At 33.1% G+C, this 15367-nt stretch overlaps 1 protein-coding gene and 1 long non-coding RNA gene across 2 annotated transcripts in view; one reads left to right on the forward strand and one right to left on the reverse strand.

Annotated features, from left to right (window-relative positions):
• LOC133202071 (golgin subfamily B member 1-like) overlaps positions 1-15367 on the reverse strand; it is a 147361-nt gene that overhangs the window by 28229 nt on the left and 103765 nt on the right. Inside the window, exons 48-52 of the mRNA XM_061337853.1 lie at positions 14788-15070; positions 14330-14517; positions 13666-13884; positions 11650-11814; positions 11098-11293 (exon numbers count right to left, since the gene is read on the reverse strand). Of these exons, the coding sequence (XP_061193837.1) occupies positions 11098-11293; positions 11650-11814; positions 13666-13884; positions 14330-14517; positions 14788-15070 (1051 nt within the window). The remainder of the gene's footprint in view (positions 1-11097; positions 11294-11649; positions 11815-13665; positions 13885-14329; positions 14518-14787; positions 15071-15367) is intronic.
• On the forward strand, positions 4517-8740 carry LOC133202073 (uncharacterized). Its single transcript, XR_009723184.1, has 3 exons — positions 4517-4560; positions 6568-6691; positions 8565-8740. It is a non-coding gene; the product is annotated as an uncharacterized LOC133202073 (long non-coding RNA).

Genomic DNA, 15367 nt, shown 5'->3' on the forward strand with positions numbered 1-15367 from the left:
ACGTGATGAATATAAAGAATAAGTTTTGCTATTCATATTACGAGATATACATTTAACTTTTCAACAACGGATTTTGAATTTTGAATTTTAAAAATAGCGTGAAGGAGAGAGAGAGAGAGAGAGAGAGAGAGAGAGAGAGAGAGATGAAAATACTCGTCAACTCTCCGGGCCCATGAAATACACTAAATACAGATACATTCGAAGTTTGTTTTTAAATTAAAATTCAGAAGAGATTCGAGACCTATGGTGAGTAGATCAAAACATTTGTTTCTGTAACATTGATACATATAAATACAGTAATTGTCCATCTCTGGTAAAAGTATCACGAAGGAAGGGGGGGGGGGGCTGTTAATCGAAACTTGCATACTAATTATTATTCAGTGAATTTATTATCGTTAGAGGCCATGTCTCCATTAGAATAGGCTGTTTAATTCTACTTTTAACACAAGATTTTCTCCTTGTTTGACTTTATTGTTCATATTTTAAAAGATATTGATAACAGTATATCAACGGCATCGTAGCATTGTATAAATTAAATGTTATTGTGTATGAACTAACGTTTTTTTCTTTTAAACTGATTTCTTTGTATAAATTATCCAACAAATATTCCCCTCTCCCCCACTTTTTTTTCAAACATACAAATTTGAAAAATGCGCATATCATGGAAACTGAAAAATCTAGACACTTTGAGAATGTAATCCTTTTAATTGGAATTATATAATGCATATGTGATCTTTGAAAGGAACTCTTCAGATTTCGTCGGTACAAAATAAAATATGGTGCATATGTTGAATTTTTGAATCGTTATATCAATAAATTCACTTTTTTTTTTTAAATATATATATATTTTCATAACAAATGTACAGATACTAGTATTTTTTGTTCGGTCAAATTAAAACATGCTTATTTTATGTGGGTGTCATGTCATTTCATGACTTTTTATGCCGAGTAAATAAAGAAATATATGTTAAGAAAAGTCTTCGAAAACAGCAAGGAAATTAGAAAGTTGGTTCAGTGAATATTTATCAGCCGTAGAAAATGAACCCTTTCAACTTGCTCCCACTCGGGAAAACACCGTGTATTTGATACTATCAGTAGAGCTATAAAACGAATAGATGATCCATTATTTTCATTCACTTAGGTAATTTGAGAGAATTTATCAATGAGTATGGAACTTTGAAAGTAATTGACTAGAAACTTGCAAGAATGCTGAAATTGCATGATCATTAAATTCTCAGTTGCTTTGACGTGGCATGTAACATTAATAAAGAAACTTTAAGTTGTATGTAACGAACGTCACAAAAATTAGATCTTTCACGCTACTGTATTCTCGGGTGTTGCAAAATGCATGTACATGTTTTGTTAGAAGACGTAAGTATAAAGGATCTTATTTAAACTAGTCTTTAATAATAAATAAATCATTAAAATAATACAATCATTAATTCTGTAGAAATGCATAAGGTTTTTTTCCTCACATCAAACAGTAACATGTATATATTTTACAGTTATCAAAACTTTACACGTTATATATCTTAACCTATCCCTTTTACATGTAAAAAAAAGTTTCAACATATTTTATCAGTAATTAGCTGAGATTTTTGTACGTTAGATTGTCCTCACCTATATACAAAGAATATAAACAAAAATGCGCGTTACACAAAAAAATGTAAATAAATATATTTAGAGTGCGGGGTATGAAATGGTTTATAAGAACAGAAAAATATTGCAGAGGGAAGAGGGTTGTAGAAGAAAGAGAAATGACCGTCAAAATCATCAAATTCTTTTCATTTTATTTTAGATTTACTTGTGCAAAGCTTTAAAAAATTTTGTTATTTAGGCGGCCCACAAATGGGTCCTCATGAAGGATAATATCAAGGGCTAATATTCATTTATTATTTCTTATGGTGTGAAATAAAGCGGATCTTAACTCATTGTACATTTTAAAATGCAGAAAATAAATCTCGGTGTTTTCGTTAATTAACCCACAGGAAGACTGCGTTTATCTACAGGACTTATTTTAGATAAATCTGATTTTATATTTATACATTGATGGTAAATGATAAAGTTTTAGCGTAACAAGATTTCCTATTCCTTGAGAAATCGTTTATTTAAACCCAAATATATTTTTTTATTAAAAGATTTTAAGTACGTCTTTCAGATTCTAGCATTTTATGCGATGTCAATTATGCGACGAAAGGGTAACAGTTATCATGGTTATTAGCGGAGTACCAGGCTATTCAATGTTAGGAAAATCTGACCCTTTGATGTCTGTGATGAGTGTTTCGGACATCTGTCTATACAAGTTAAAGGCGACCCGTCGAAATGATTCTAGTGCTGCCATTGGTAGAAATTAATGACAGGCTTCAGCCAGCCCATCGTATGCAAAATAAGATTAACATGGTAACATTTCCCGCGAAAACTTACTCTCTTTCAGAAATTCTATTATCCTGTGTTCTGTTGAAATCTCCGAACGTTCTCTATACATCAAGGTAAGATATCTTTTAATTTCTATTTTTTTTTTATGTAAAAGTAAATTAGATGGTTCATCGATTCATTAAAATCTCTAGTTCATGAGGGATCAAGCTTAAATAATTTTGAGGCTTCATGTTGTACCACATTATCAAAATTTAGGACATCGTCTTAGCAAAATTGTAGAGCTTTAGATGTTAATTTATCATTTTAAATAGATAATTTAAAACAAACGTCGTGGAAGAAGTACTCCTGTTTACATTTTTTAAAAACAATACATTATATATACATTTGTAGTATATCTCTATGATATGTACATGCAGAGAGCAAATATCTTCATTTTCACAGGCCACAGGTCATTACTTGATCTATTCACACTGCGCAATCATGCACGGATCTAGAGGGGGGGGGGGGGGGATCGGAACCTCTGGAATTTGCAGAGTTATTAAATATATATACTATACCAAGTAAAATTGACCTTGGACCCCCCCCCCCCCCCAGAAAACACGATCCCTCCTCGAAAACGCGGATCTATGTGAAATTGGTATGAAAAGTCATAGCTATCTATATGATATCGGTATGAAAAGTCGTAGGTATGAAGCTTTAAATGTCAACGAACACCCCCCCCCCCCCCCTCACGAAATAGGTTTTTCACGTTTGGGAAAAGAGTTGATTTTTTTTTTTTGTTTTTTTTTTTTTGTTTTTTTTTTTTTTTGTCTGTTTGTTTGGGTTTTTTTTTCTTTTTTTTAAATATATTTCTTGGATGGAAAAGGTTTTGTTTTTTTGAATGGGGTGGACGGGGGGTCCACCCCCCCGGAAAAAAAATTCATGGATCCGCGCCTGGCAATAATATCTACTAGTACATAAAATGACTTGTTTTTGTTAACAATGAGCATGCTTTTCATGTATAAAAAATAGGGATGGGTATAGCCAAAAATTTATATCGCGATATATCACTTCAATCCTTATCATGAACTACCATTTTTTTACCAAGAAATTTGAAAATCAGTTGGAAAAATCAATGCATTGCAATCACCCCAGGAACAGCTGACAAACACTTCTGTTTCGGGCTGACACGCCATTGATTCAAAGGGGAATTCGTAAGGTATTTTGCTTCAGCCTTGTTTCGACGTAAAACTAGGGGAAAATTCTGGTGATTAGTGTTTTACATTTAGAGTAAGATGGGGAGGTTTTTTGAAAAAGGAGAAGTAAGTTTAGACGTTTGAAAAATAATAAAGTCGTCATGGTACGTGGTAATTAGCTTCTTGATTTTTCGGCGGGGGGGGGGGGGGGGGGCAAGTACTAAATTTGAAATCAAGGTCAACTCAATAGGCAAAAAAAGGTGTGGAGGCTCATAAAAAGTCTGTGGTGCAGAGTGCCCATATATAATTTCATAGGAAACTTGAACTGTGCACTTCGAATTAAAATGGACTTATATGTTAAGATGAAAGAAAGGGAATAACTTTACTGGTATTTTTTGTGTGCAATTCTTTTAAGCTTTAATGGAAAAAAACCCTGTAGAATTCAAGTTGACACACACACCTAAACAACCTCCCACACAATCCCACACCCTCTCTCTCACACGCACAGACACCCTCACACCCACACTCACATACATTAAAATGCCATCTACTGGCCGTTTATAGTACAACCATCTTCACATTAGGTAATATGTAATTATTGTATGTAAATAGTAAGATTAGATTCACTTACTTTGATCGTCAACAGTAACTTCTATGTCCTTGTCATCAGTATCCCTGCTTCCTACAAAGAGGGAGTCTACTGTGCGTCGCAATTTGTGGGATCTTCTTTATAATAAAAAAAAATTAACAAAAAATCCGTCGGCATAATTGTAGAATGGCTGAAACACATCACTGGAAATCGAAATATTTGCCCTCAATAGCGTATTCGAATTCGATTGGCTATATCCCCAAAAATCACCAATCAAATTAAGAATAATTGTTTGACATGCGCAGAAATAAAGGAGCGGAAGTTAAATACTCATTCAAACATTTTGTTGCAGATCGAGAAAAACATGTATTAAAGATGAGGATCTTTTGCATTCAAGTGAAACTGTCAATTCAGGACTAGGTAAGATATATGATTTTGACTTAAAAAGCATGTGCCATTTGTACAAAGTATTTAAGTTTTAAAGAATGATTGAATGTTAAAAGTTAAATGTTCAGCATACATGTATTAAACAAGACAAGATAGAGAAATGAGAAATAATAATTAAAAAAACAAACTTGTAAAAGGGTGAATATATATACATATTTTTGGTCCTTTAATACTGGAAAATCGTAACGTTAAGACTAAAAGGACCGGCATTTCTTTTAAATTATACCAACATTGTACGTACTTAATGAATTTTTTTAATCGAAAATTTATTTTCCTGTAAGTTTTAATTGATTAATTATCAACTGAAACGAATTGTTAAAATCCTATAGTATGCCGTTTTGTTTAAATCTCTGAGCTTCCACATTATGAAGATATCTAGACTGAATGTGTAACGAGAATTTTTGATTGCACATTCGATAACTTCGGATAATTCCCGGCGTTACTGACATGAAACAGCCGAGATGTGTCGAATGAGCAATTGTTAATCCATTCCTTACCCTTGAGGTTATTTTTATCAGTGTCCATATAACAAGAAGTAGTAAGGCTGATTTTTCCCATTAATATAATTTAATCCGCAACCATCGTTCTGTTCGCATCACGGAGTACACACATGTAATGAATAATGGTTCAAGGGATAATAACAACTGTGTAGATAGAAAAGACACTGCTAACTGCCCTGTTTTAAATTTATTTTCACAAATGCCGCTTTTCTAATTTTAAACTGACAAAATGTCAGAAATACTCAAGCTGTAGAAAGTAGTTACTAAGAAGTGTCATTAATATTCATAATCTAAAGTAAGAAATAGGCTATTAAGCATTTTCACGTGCTTGATAAATATAAGAAAGAGTTAAGAATTTTTAGTAACCTTTTAACATCATACAAAACTTAAAATTTCATTTATTATTCTTTTACGGACACACGTCTTTTAAAAGTTATTCAGTATATTTCAGGAATATCCGTGGAAGCATTATTTTCTGTTGAACCCGCCCGTTTAAAGCAAATTGCTTTTCCATGAACGTATTTTTATATGCTACATGTATTTATATTATTCAATTCACTTACATGTAATATGTATATCCTAAAGACATAGCAAAATTTGATCTATTACACCAGTATTAAGTTTCTTTCTTAAATGAGACCCCCCCCCCCCCCCGAAAAAAATCCGTCAAATCGATTAAAATTGGTACATCAAATTCCAGTCATTTTTTCTTTTTTTCATCATCTTCGCTTTTCTATTATTTCCTTTAAAATAGAAATTTACCAAAAAAATCGACATGCGATGATAATCCCTAAAACTTATGAATTATGTTTTATCGAATACAGCCCGAGAAATTAATAACAGTTCTATGACAGGGAAAGAATTTACGACTTTGTAATATTAAAATATAACCAAAATTGTTGTTACATGTAAACCGGAATAGTAGTCAGATCAATACACTGTGTTACCGACGAAAGATTAACCTGTTTCACCTTTCAACAGTAACCAATGAACTCGTCCGTTGACGGTTGTGGGAAATTCTACGAAAAGGAAAAGCAATCGTCGGTAACCAACGGGTGAATCACGTCGAATTTCTCTATCTTGTGGACTGATTTGATATTTTGTTTTGTTTCCTTGATACCTAACAAACGTGTGAATATGTATTCAATACGCCCAGAATAGGTACTCAGAATAATTACCGTGTGTGTTGTGTGTGTTTAAATAATTGATGTGTAAAGTATTTTTTTATCATAAATAGATAAATTATTCAGCATGCTTTCAAGTAAACATCATCTGTCTCCCTCAGTCGCGCTTACTCTTTCCTCGCATATTTAATAAGGCCACCTAAGAACTAATGTTCGTTGGACTTCTCCTCACTCAAAATGAAATCGAAGTACCGATATTCTTCACTGTCAACCGGAACTCATCCATTTACTAAATAACAATGAAATGTAATGATTCATTGAAATATCTCGTAATAAATGTATAATTTTGGTTACAGATTCTGATACCCTAAAAGAATATGAAGCAGTGAATGAAAGAATGGGATTGTCTTGTGGAGTTTAAAAAAAAACGATCGAATTTATGTTCTACTAGATGGCATCGACTAAGATTAAAAACCTAAGGTAATCAATCTCTCTCTCTCTCTCTCTCTCTCTCTATATTAGGTAATCTTTATATATAACGGACTCTTTGATCTGTTATCATGACACAGAGAAAAGATGGGACTGAACAAATATTTCCTCATATTAAGCAATACAAGTTTTTAAAGAAAAATCTGCCAAATCAAGTTTAATGCTCATTGTCATAATATAATAATAGGAAGTGGTGCCATATAAATCTATGCTTTGATTTTTAAAACATATTTACAAATTACGTTCATATGAAAAATGATTGGTCTTTGTGAGGTAAAGCATTTGAACACATTTAATTAATCTACAGTGTATTTCATACCCTATAAATTTAATTCGTTACAGGAACTATTATACAAAGTGACTTTACGCCCTGAAGTGGTAAAGAAACAATATTAAACAGCTATTTCTATCGACTTCTTCAAAATTGTCAAATGGACGATTTTTTACGCAGCAACTGGTTCACTAAGACGTCATAATTCTTTTCTTCTGCTGTAATAAAGCTTTCATTTTGTCAATTGAATGAGGATATTTGAAATAATAATCTGCCTGAGAATTATAATTTTATACGCTCATCTTAAGGCAGGGCATATTTTGTTATGGCGTTCATGTTTGTCCATATGTCTGTTTACTTTTTCGTGTCCGGCTCATAATTTTTATACTATGAGCATAAAATAAACAAACTTTGTCAGCTGGTACATCTTGTGTTAAAGGTGTGTTTCACTCTAAAAATAGGTCATTGTGACCTTTAATTAAGGTGATATTGTCAAGAAAGGGGAAAATCCTGTCAGGCTCATTACTAGATAACTATTAGACCAAGAACCGTAATACTTGGCCAGTTGATGCATCTTAAATAGAAGGTTTGTCGCATCCTATTTAAAGGGCACTTTGACCTTCATTTAAGGCAAAATTTAAATATATATATATATATGTATGTCTTTACATTTTAAATTATATAGTCCCAAAAGATGTAAGAATATTGCAGATATTTAAAAAATGTTTCATCAAGAAAATACAGTTTTTTCTCATTGCTAACTTTACAACAATTTTTAACAAATATAATAACGTTTTGTTTGTGTCAAAAACAAGAGAGAAATTCCACATTGGTGTAATTATCAAGCAGTAGTCGAGAAGAATTTTAATAACAAATTAGATGTTGAATTAGAGATAAATTAATGAGTTTCCTGTGAGGAATTAACCGGTAGAGCATTTCTGATCAGGCAGATGTTATCTAGATCTCTTGGGAATTAAGCAAAGGAATTTAATTGCTCAGTCTTGGATAAAATTATCTTGTTGTCTAGCCTCTTTCAAAAGAAATCCGGTATAAAGTAATGAAAACTAATTTGAAATTGTACAGTGTGAATTTTTTTAATATTGTCCAGCAAATGACAATGGTATTAATTGCTTAGATAAAGACTTTTTGCAATACACAAAGTCTGGAAAAGGGAACAAATCTGATGGCAATTATGGCTGCTTAACGTCTATGAGAAATATTTAAGGGGGGGGGGGGGATCTCCTGCAGGGTCTTGGTTTACTCATCTCTGGGACTTGTCCTAACCTCATTTATTGGATATGTTTCCATTAGGAAGTACTGGCTCATTTTGCAACATTTTTAGAAAAAAATAAAGATACCAAATGCAGTTTATTATTCATAGTTCTTACCTTTTTTTTAAGTATCTGAGGTCAAATTCCATGTTTACCCCCATCACACTTCTCTGCCTAAATCTGTCCAGCATTATGCACAAATGTAATAAATTTGTTTGGTGAATGTAAAAATTCAATTAATGGTTTATTTGACAATATATTAGATAGAAAAAATATCAAAGAATATGAATTTTACCACTCAAATGATGTATATTTTTTACAGGGTATTACAGAAGAGGAATAGAATATTACACTGTGGCAGTTGTTGAATACTTGGGAGTAATAGAGAAGAACAAGTAAACCTACTGCAAGACTTTTTTAGGAAAACTCGATGAACAATTTATCATGTCTAATATTAATATGAATTTATTAATACTTAACTAAAAAGACACACAGAAAATTGCCAAAATTTCTTTAAATTTATCTGAATTGTCTTCCCTTAGCTCTCTAACAACCTCTTGTTAAAAATATTTACTTTTTATATTATATTTTAAGCAATCAGCGTTTAAGACTTGCAAATAAATCTTTTTTCAGACTTATTTTCTTAGCAAGCAACTGTTATCACATGTTATAAACATATACATTTAATAATGAATTTCTTATCAAATTGTTGTTAAAAAGTTGTTTTCCTTTAAAGTTTTCTGAATTAACTTCCCTTGTTATTCTAACAACTAGTTGCTAAGACATTTTCAGGAAGCTATCTAAGATATTCTTAACAAGCAATTGTTAAGGTTAAGACTTTCTTGAAGCTATTTAAGATTTTCTTAACAAGCAGTTGTTAGGGTTTAGACTTATTCAGAAATCTACGATATTCTTAACAACCAATTATTAGGGTTTTAAAAGAATTGCATTAATTGAAACATAGCTTTCTTAACAAGCAGTTGTTAAGAAAATATCTTGAACATACTCCTAATCTTTTTATTAAAAAGTTAAGACATTTTTCCCAATGTTTCCTGAGTTGTCTAGCCTTGGTCCTCTAACAACTAGTTGTTAAGAAAAGAATATTTCATTAAACTTGTATGTGCTATATTTGCTTAATAATTTTAATTGATTGTCAATTGTCAATTTTTATCCCGGTTTTCTAGCAAATTTTAAAAGGATTCCATGGACCTACTTCTAGCATCCTTAACAAGTAGTTGTTAAGAGTTTATTCCGTTTGACTTCCTTTCCATTTCTAACAACCAGTTGTTAAGAATATATCTTGTGAAATTCTTTTGGTATTCTTTACAAGCAGTTGTTAAGACTTTATTCCGTGTGACTTCCTTTCCATTTCTAACAACCAGTTGTTAAGAATATATCTTGTGAAAATCTTTTGGTATTCTTAACAAGCAGTTGTTAAGACTTTATTCCGTTTGACTTCCTCTCCATTCCTAACAACCAGTTGTTAAGAATATACCTTGTAAAATTCTTTTGGTATTCTTAACAAGCAGTTGTTAAGACTTTATTCCGTTTGACTTCCTCTCCATTCCTAACAACCAGTTGTTAAGAATATATCTTGAGAAATTCTTTTGGTATTCTTAACAAGCAGTTGTTAAGACTTTATTCCGTTTGACTTCCTTTCCATTTCTAACAACCAGTTGTTAAGAATATATCTTGTGAAATTCTTTTGGTATTCTTAACAAGCAGTTGTTAAGACTTTATTCTGTTTGTCTTCCTTTGCATTTCTAACAACCAGTTGTTAAGAATACATCTTGTGGAATTCTTTGGGTAGTCTTAACAAACAGTTGTTAAAACTCTGTATAAAAGTGTAACAGTTTTACTTAATTTTATTTAACAAGCAATTACTTAAGAATTCCTTCAGCTTATTTTTCGTGTTCTTAACAAACAGTTGTTAAGACATGCCAGATATATAATGGTTTCTTTAATAAGCATTTGGTAAGAAATGGAAAATAAAGTGTTTAAAGTATGCATAGATTTCAGTTGTCTTTTTTGTACTTAACAACCATACAGAGCTTTTGATCAAATGGAATTGATCAAGTTAAAATGGAAGGTGTTTTAATTAGAAACTAATTAAACCGAGTAAAATGAAATTTAATTGAAGACCAGTGCTAAATTCTTACCAAGTATTGCATCACTGTGATCTAGAAATGGCAAAGACATTATATTTTCCATTTGACTAACACTAAATATTTCTTTTTTAATCTAAAATAAAATGAATTACTGTTAACCAACTATTATTAGCGTCAACTTTTATTCGCGATTCGTCAGTTTGAAATGAATCCGCAACGATTAATTTTCACAACTGAGGAAACATTCTGTACAAACACAAAGCAAAATAAATGGTTCGCGACGATAAATATTCGCAAGTTAAAGTAGGTTGTGAAACTCTATTTTATAAATTTGGTACATTATTTAGGTTTCAATCTTCAGATTTCGTTTAGAAAAACCTAATATTGCCCTGGACTTTGAACCCAATGCTGCCCTGGACTCTGATCAGGACTTTGTACCTAATACTGCTCTGGACTAATATTGACTGGACTTGGAACCCAATGCTGCCCTGGACTCTGATCAGGACTTTGTACCTAATACTGCCCTCGACTATTATCGCCTGGACTTTGAACCTAACACTGTAGTGGGCTAATCCTGCCCTGGACTTTATCTTATACTGCACTGAACTTTAAACCTTATACTGCCCCAAACTTTAAACCTTACACTGCCCTGGACTAATAATGCCTGGTCTTTAAACTTACCACTGCAGTAGGCTAATCCTGCCCTGAACTTTGAACCTTATACTGCCCTGGACTTGTCCTCCTTACCTTGTCTTTTGAGTTGCCGCTCCCGTTTTGATGTTTGATCCTCCACATTGTTTAGCTGTTCTGTCAGTCGTTCCTTTTCCTCCTGATGCCTCATCACACTGACGTTAGCGTGAGCTCGGAGATCCCGAATCTCTGCCAGGAGAGACTGACGATCAGCGCTGAATATCTGCTCCAGAGACGACTTCTGATGGGCCTCCTGTTTTCAGAATTAAATGATCAGTTCTTATTTTTTTTTTTTACAGACTCATGTTTTCTATCTGACTAATTCATGAGGTCTTATTTCGTGGGAATCTCAAATACATGGCAGATTTTAAGAACAGATAAACACTGATAATGTTATTGTTTGTTGGGATGTAAATTAATGGGTACACTTAAAATCCCTCTCAAATAAGATGATTCCAGATTAAATAGTGGCTTCTTACCATAAAATTAGGTGTAATAGTGAGGAAATTTTCTACTCAATTCCATGAGTTTAAGCTTAATTAATCCACTCAAAAATTACATTTTTTGATCTGCCTTTCACCTTGTGAGAATTCTGGACCTTCTTCTTACCTGGTTCCTGATCTTCTGCTCTAGTTTCTGAATCTCGCTCAGGTCTATGTTTGGATGCGACAGGACATGTGACCTTAGCTCGGCCAGTAAAGTCTCCCGCTCTTTAGCAAAAACGTAACCAATGGAGCGTAACAGCTCACCCCTCCAATCAGAGACATCCGCAGCCTAAAATACGGTACAGTCAAATTAGTCAGAAACAACGACATCCAAAAACAGTTCTAATGACCAATAAATCTGGAAGAAGTCTGCCTTAAAAAGAACAAGAGAGTAAGTGACAAATACTGTAACAGTAACTGATTTAAATTTAAATCATGACAAAAATGAATTTTCCTTTTCCAAGCCTTTAATTTATGTGAAAATTATTATATTTTTAAAAAATCATTATAAAATACATTGTAATATATGAATTTATTCTATGCTAGTCACTTTTTCCCCTCCTATGACACTTTCCCTTTCAGCAATGAAAGTGCAGGATTTTCCTGTATGTACATGATGTAAGTATACATGTACTTGAATTTCATTTTTATCTCTTCTTTTTGTATATATAATTTTTTTCTTCTCATTAAAATCTAAAATTGACATTAAAAGAGAAAAATTCTATTCCATTAATGGAGGGTTGTGTCCCTTTATTTGTTGAGTTAGTTTGAACAAGGAAACAACACTGGTATAAAGTCTGGAAGAAGGAGAAGTTAAATGGCCTTCTGTAATTGCCCCCCCCCCCCCCCAATCTCCTAAATCACCGCACAAAGGAGATAATAAAACAACACTCAAACAGGGTTAATTAAATAGTAGAACAAACAGGAATCAGTTCCATTTTTAAATATTCAAAGTAATCAATTCAAATACAAAGGCAAATCTTTATTGATATTAACAACAGAAAATAGTGAAATGTTCATAAATAACATTAAAACAATGCTAACAAAAGCAGTTAAAAATTGAATGCTGGGAAAAGCTGACATTAAACATTCATTCAACTTACACATATATTATCACCGAAGTCCACCCAACATTCCTAGAATATGTAGATAATTATCATTTATCTGATTTATCTCAAAGTCCCCCAACATTCCTCGAATATGTTCAACTTGATAATTATCATTTATCTAATTTATCACAGAAGTCCACCCAACATTCCTAGAATATGTAGATAATTATCATTTATCTGATTTATCTCAAAGTCCACCCAACATTCCTAGAATATGTAGATAATTATCATTTATCTGATTTATCTCAAAGTCCACCCAACATTCCTAGAATATGTAGATAATTATCATTTATCTGATTTATCTCAAAATCCACCCAACATTCCTAGAATATGTAGATAATTATCATTTATCTGAATCATTCTACTGGTGTTTTGATTCCTTTCCAGTATATCTCAATTTTTAAAATTACAGTGTACAGTCAGTAAAATATATTACACATTATTAAGTCTAATCAATTAATTATTCTTTCCCTTTACTTACATAATTCTCTCCCTTTATTTACATAATTATCTCCCTTTATTTACATTATTATCTCCCTTTGGTTATACATTCACCTTGTTTCTGCTAGTTATTATTCTGTTGTTGTCAAATCCCCGACTTTCTGAGTTTGAGTCTGACTCAGTCAATTTTTCAGAGATTGTACAGTAGACTCTGTTTCTACTAGTTACCTTGTCAATACCCCTGACTTTGTGGGTTTGGGCGAGTAAATTTTTGAGAGACTGTACAGCCAACATCAGACTCTGTTTCTATTTATTTAGTTACCTTGTCAATACCCCTGACTTTGTGGGTCTGGGCCAGTAAATCTTTGAGAGACTGTACAGCCAACATCAGGCTCTGTTTCTATTAGTTACCTTGTCAATGTCCCTACACTTTGTGGGTCTGGGCCAGTAAATCTTTGAGAGACTGTACAGCCAACATCAGGCTCTGTTTCTATTAGTTACCTTGTCAATACCCCTGACTTTGTGGGTCTGGGCCAGTAAATCTTTGAGAGACTGTACAGCCAACATCAGACTCTGTTTCTATTAGTTACCTTGTCAATACCCCTGACTTTGTGGGTCTGGGCCAGTAAATCTTTGAGAGACTGTACAGCCGAGAGCAGACTTTGTTTCTCGTTCTCCCACGCCGCCTGTAAAGATCTTAGATCCACCTCCTGATTGACCTGGCTGGGAGGCATGTGACGATTCAAGAACTGTAACTCTGACATAGACAACATCTGTACGCCTTCCTTGTGGAGTCTGTTCATTAGGACCTGTGGAGGTTAATAGAGGTTAAAGGTCAGGTGGGGATGGTCAGATAAAGGTTATGGCATGTCAGTGTTGGCCAATTAAAATACTTGGGACACGTCAATTTGAAATATTCTTTATTTTCAAATTGTTCACAAAAAATGGCAGAAAAGACACAATTGTTATTAAAATTTTCAATTTTAATATGCTTAATGTATCACTGATATACTGGCTAACTTCTTTGTCACTTTGGAGGAGGAGAAGGAATATATTCAGGTTAAAGTTAATTTCAAAATTTTTCGAGAATTCTTGAACTATACAGATTGTAGGGCACCATGTTCATTTCAAGGAAAGTACACATAAAGAAAAATTAATTATCAATTATTACTACACTCTTTCAATCAGGGAGGCCATATGTTTTTTCTTTGTAGGACAGGAAAAACAAACACTGTAATATAGTAATTTAATTACCTGTAGTCTGGAAGGCACATTTTCGTCCACAGAGATTTCACTTTCGGCCACGTCACTTGCCTCTGTGGTATCTTGTCCATCAGGCCGTTGTGCCAGTGACCTAATTAACTGACTGTCCAAATGCTCCGTCATGGCAACTTCAGAACCCAGTTGATTGGCCAGATTCAAAACTGAGGCATCATGGGATTCTAAAATGTTAGGTGAAATGAATTAAGTTCTGATTTATTCTTCATACTAATCCATTTATGGTGCAAATAAAAGTTCAAGGCCTGCAGCTGTGTGAAACTTGCTCATTAACTAATTTCTTCATAATTCGTCATTATTAATTGTTCCCTAATCAAGACATGCCTAATCCATATTTATATCAAGCCATCATAAAATTTAACCTGTTTTACTTTGTATAGACTCAAATATCTCAAACTTGATATTTGTTAACATTAATTTTATTTCAATCTTACCTAAGACAGGTTCTCTGATTCTCAGCATTTCAATCTCGTGCTTGTGTCGAGCGAGCATGGAATTGATCTCAGTCTTGTGCTGTTTCTCGAGATCTCTCGTTGTCTCTCCAATCTTCTGAGCAATCTCCTTCTGATGAAGTTTCTTAATGTGCTCGATTTCATCCTCATATTTGATTCTGAGTTGAGCGAGATTGGTGTCGGACTCGAGTCTGTTTCTGTCGGTGAGATCCTGTATGTGTCTCTGATGCTGTGAACTGAGTTCTTCACGAAGTTCGATCACCTTCTGTATCAACAAAAATAAAACATTGACATCAATACTACAACCACAACCACAATATAAAACTACAGTGACACTTGTGTAATCCAGATGTTGTGTATTCCAAAGTCTTGCCTGATTAAATGGAAACTTTAAGTCTCTTTCAGTAAATTTAATTGCTTTAAAGGCTGTCTAATCCGGAATGTTGTCTAATCCGAAGAAATACATTGGAAGCAGTGGTGTCCGGATTAGACAAGTTTCACTGTATTATCATAACTAATTACTGTATACTGTGTTTTACAAGCAAGAACTTCACATTTACTT

The sequence above is a fragment of the Saccostrea echinata genome, unplaced genomic scaffold (genome assembly GCF_033153115.1).
Source record: "Saccostrea echinata isolate AGI-Se365-2 ecotype Australia unplaced genomic scaffold, CSIRO_AGI_Sech_v1 ptg000046l, whole genome shotgun sequence".
NCBI classification, from domain to species: Eukaryota; Metazoa; Mollusca; class Bivalvia; order Ostreida; family Ostreidae; genus Saccostrea; species Saccostrea echinata.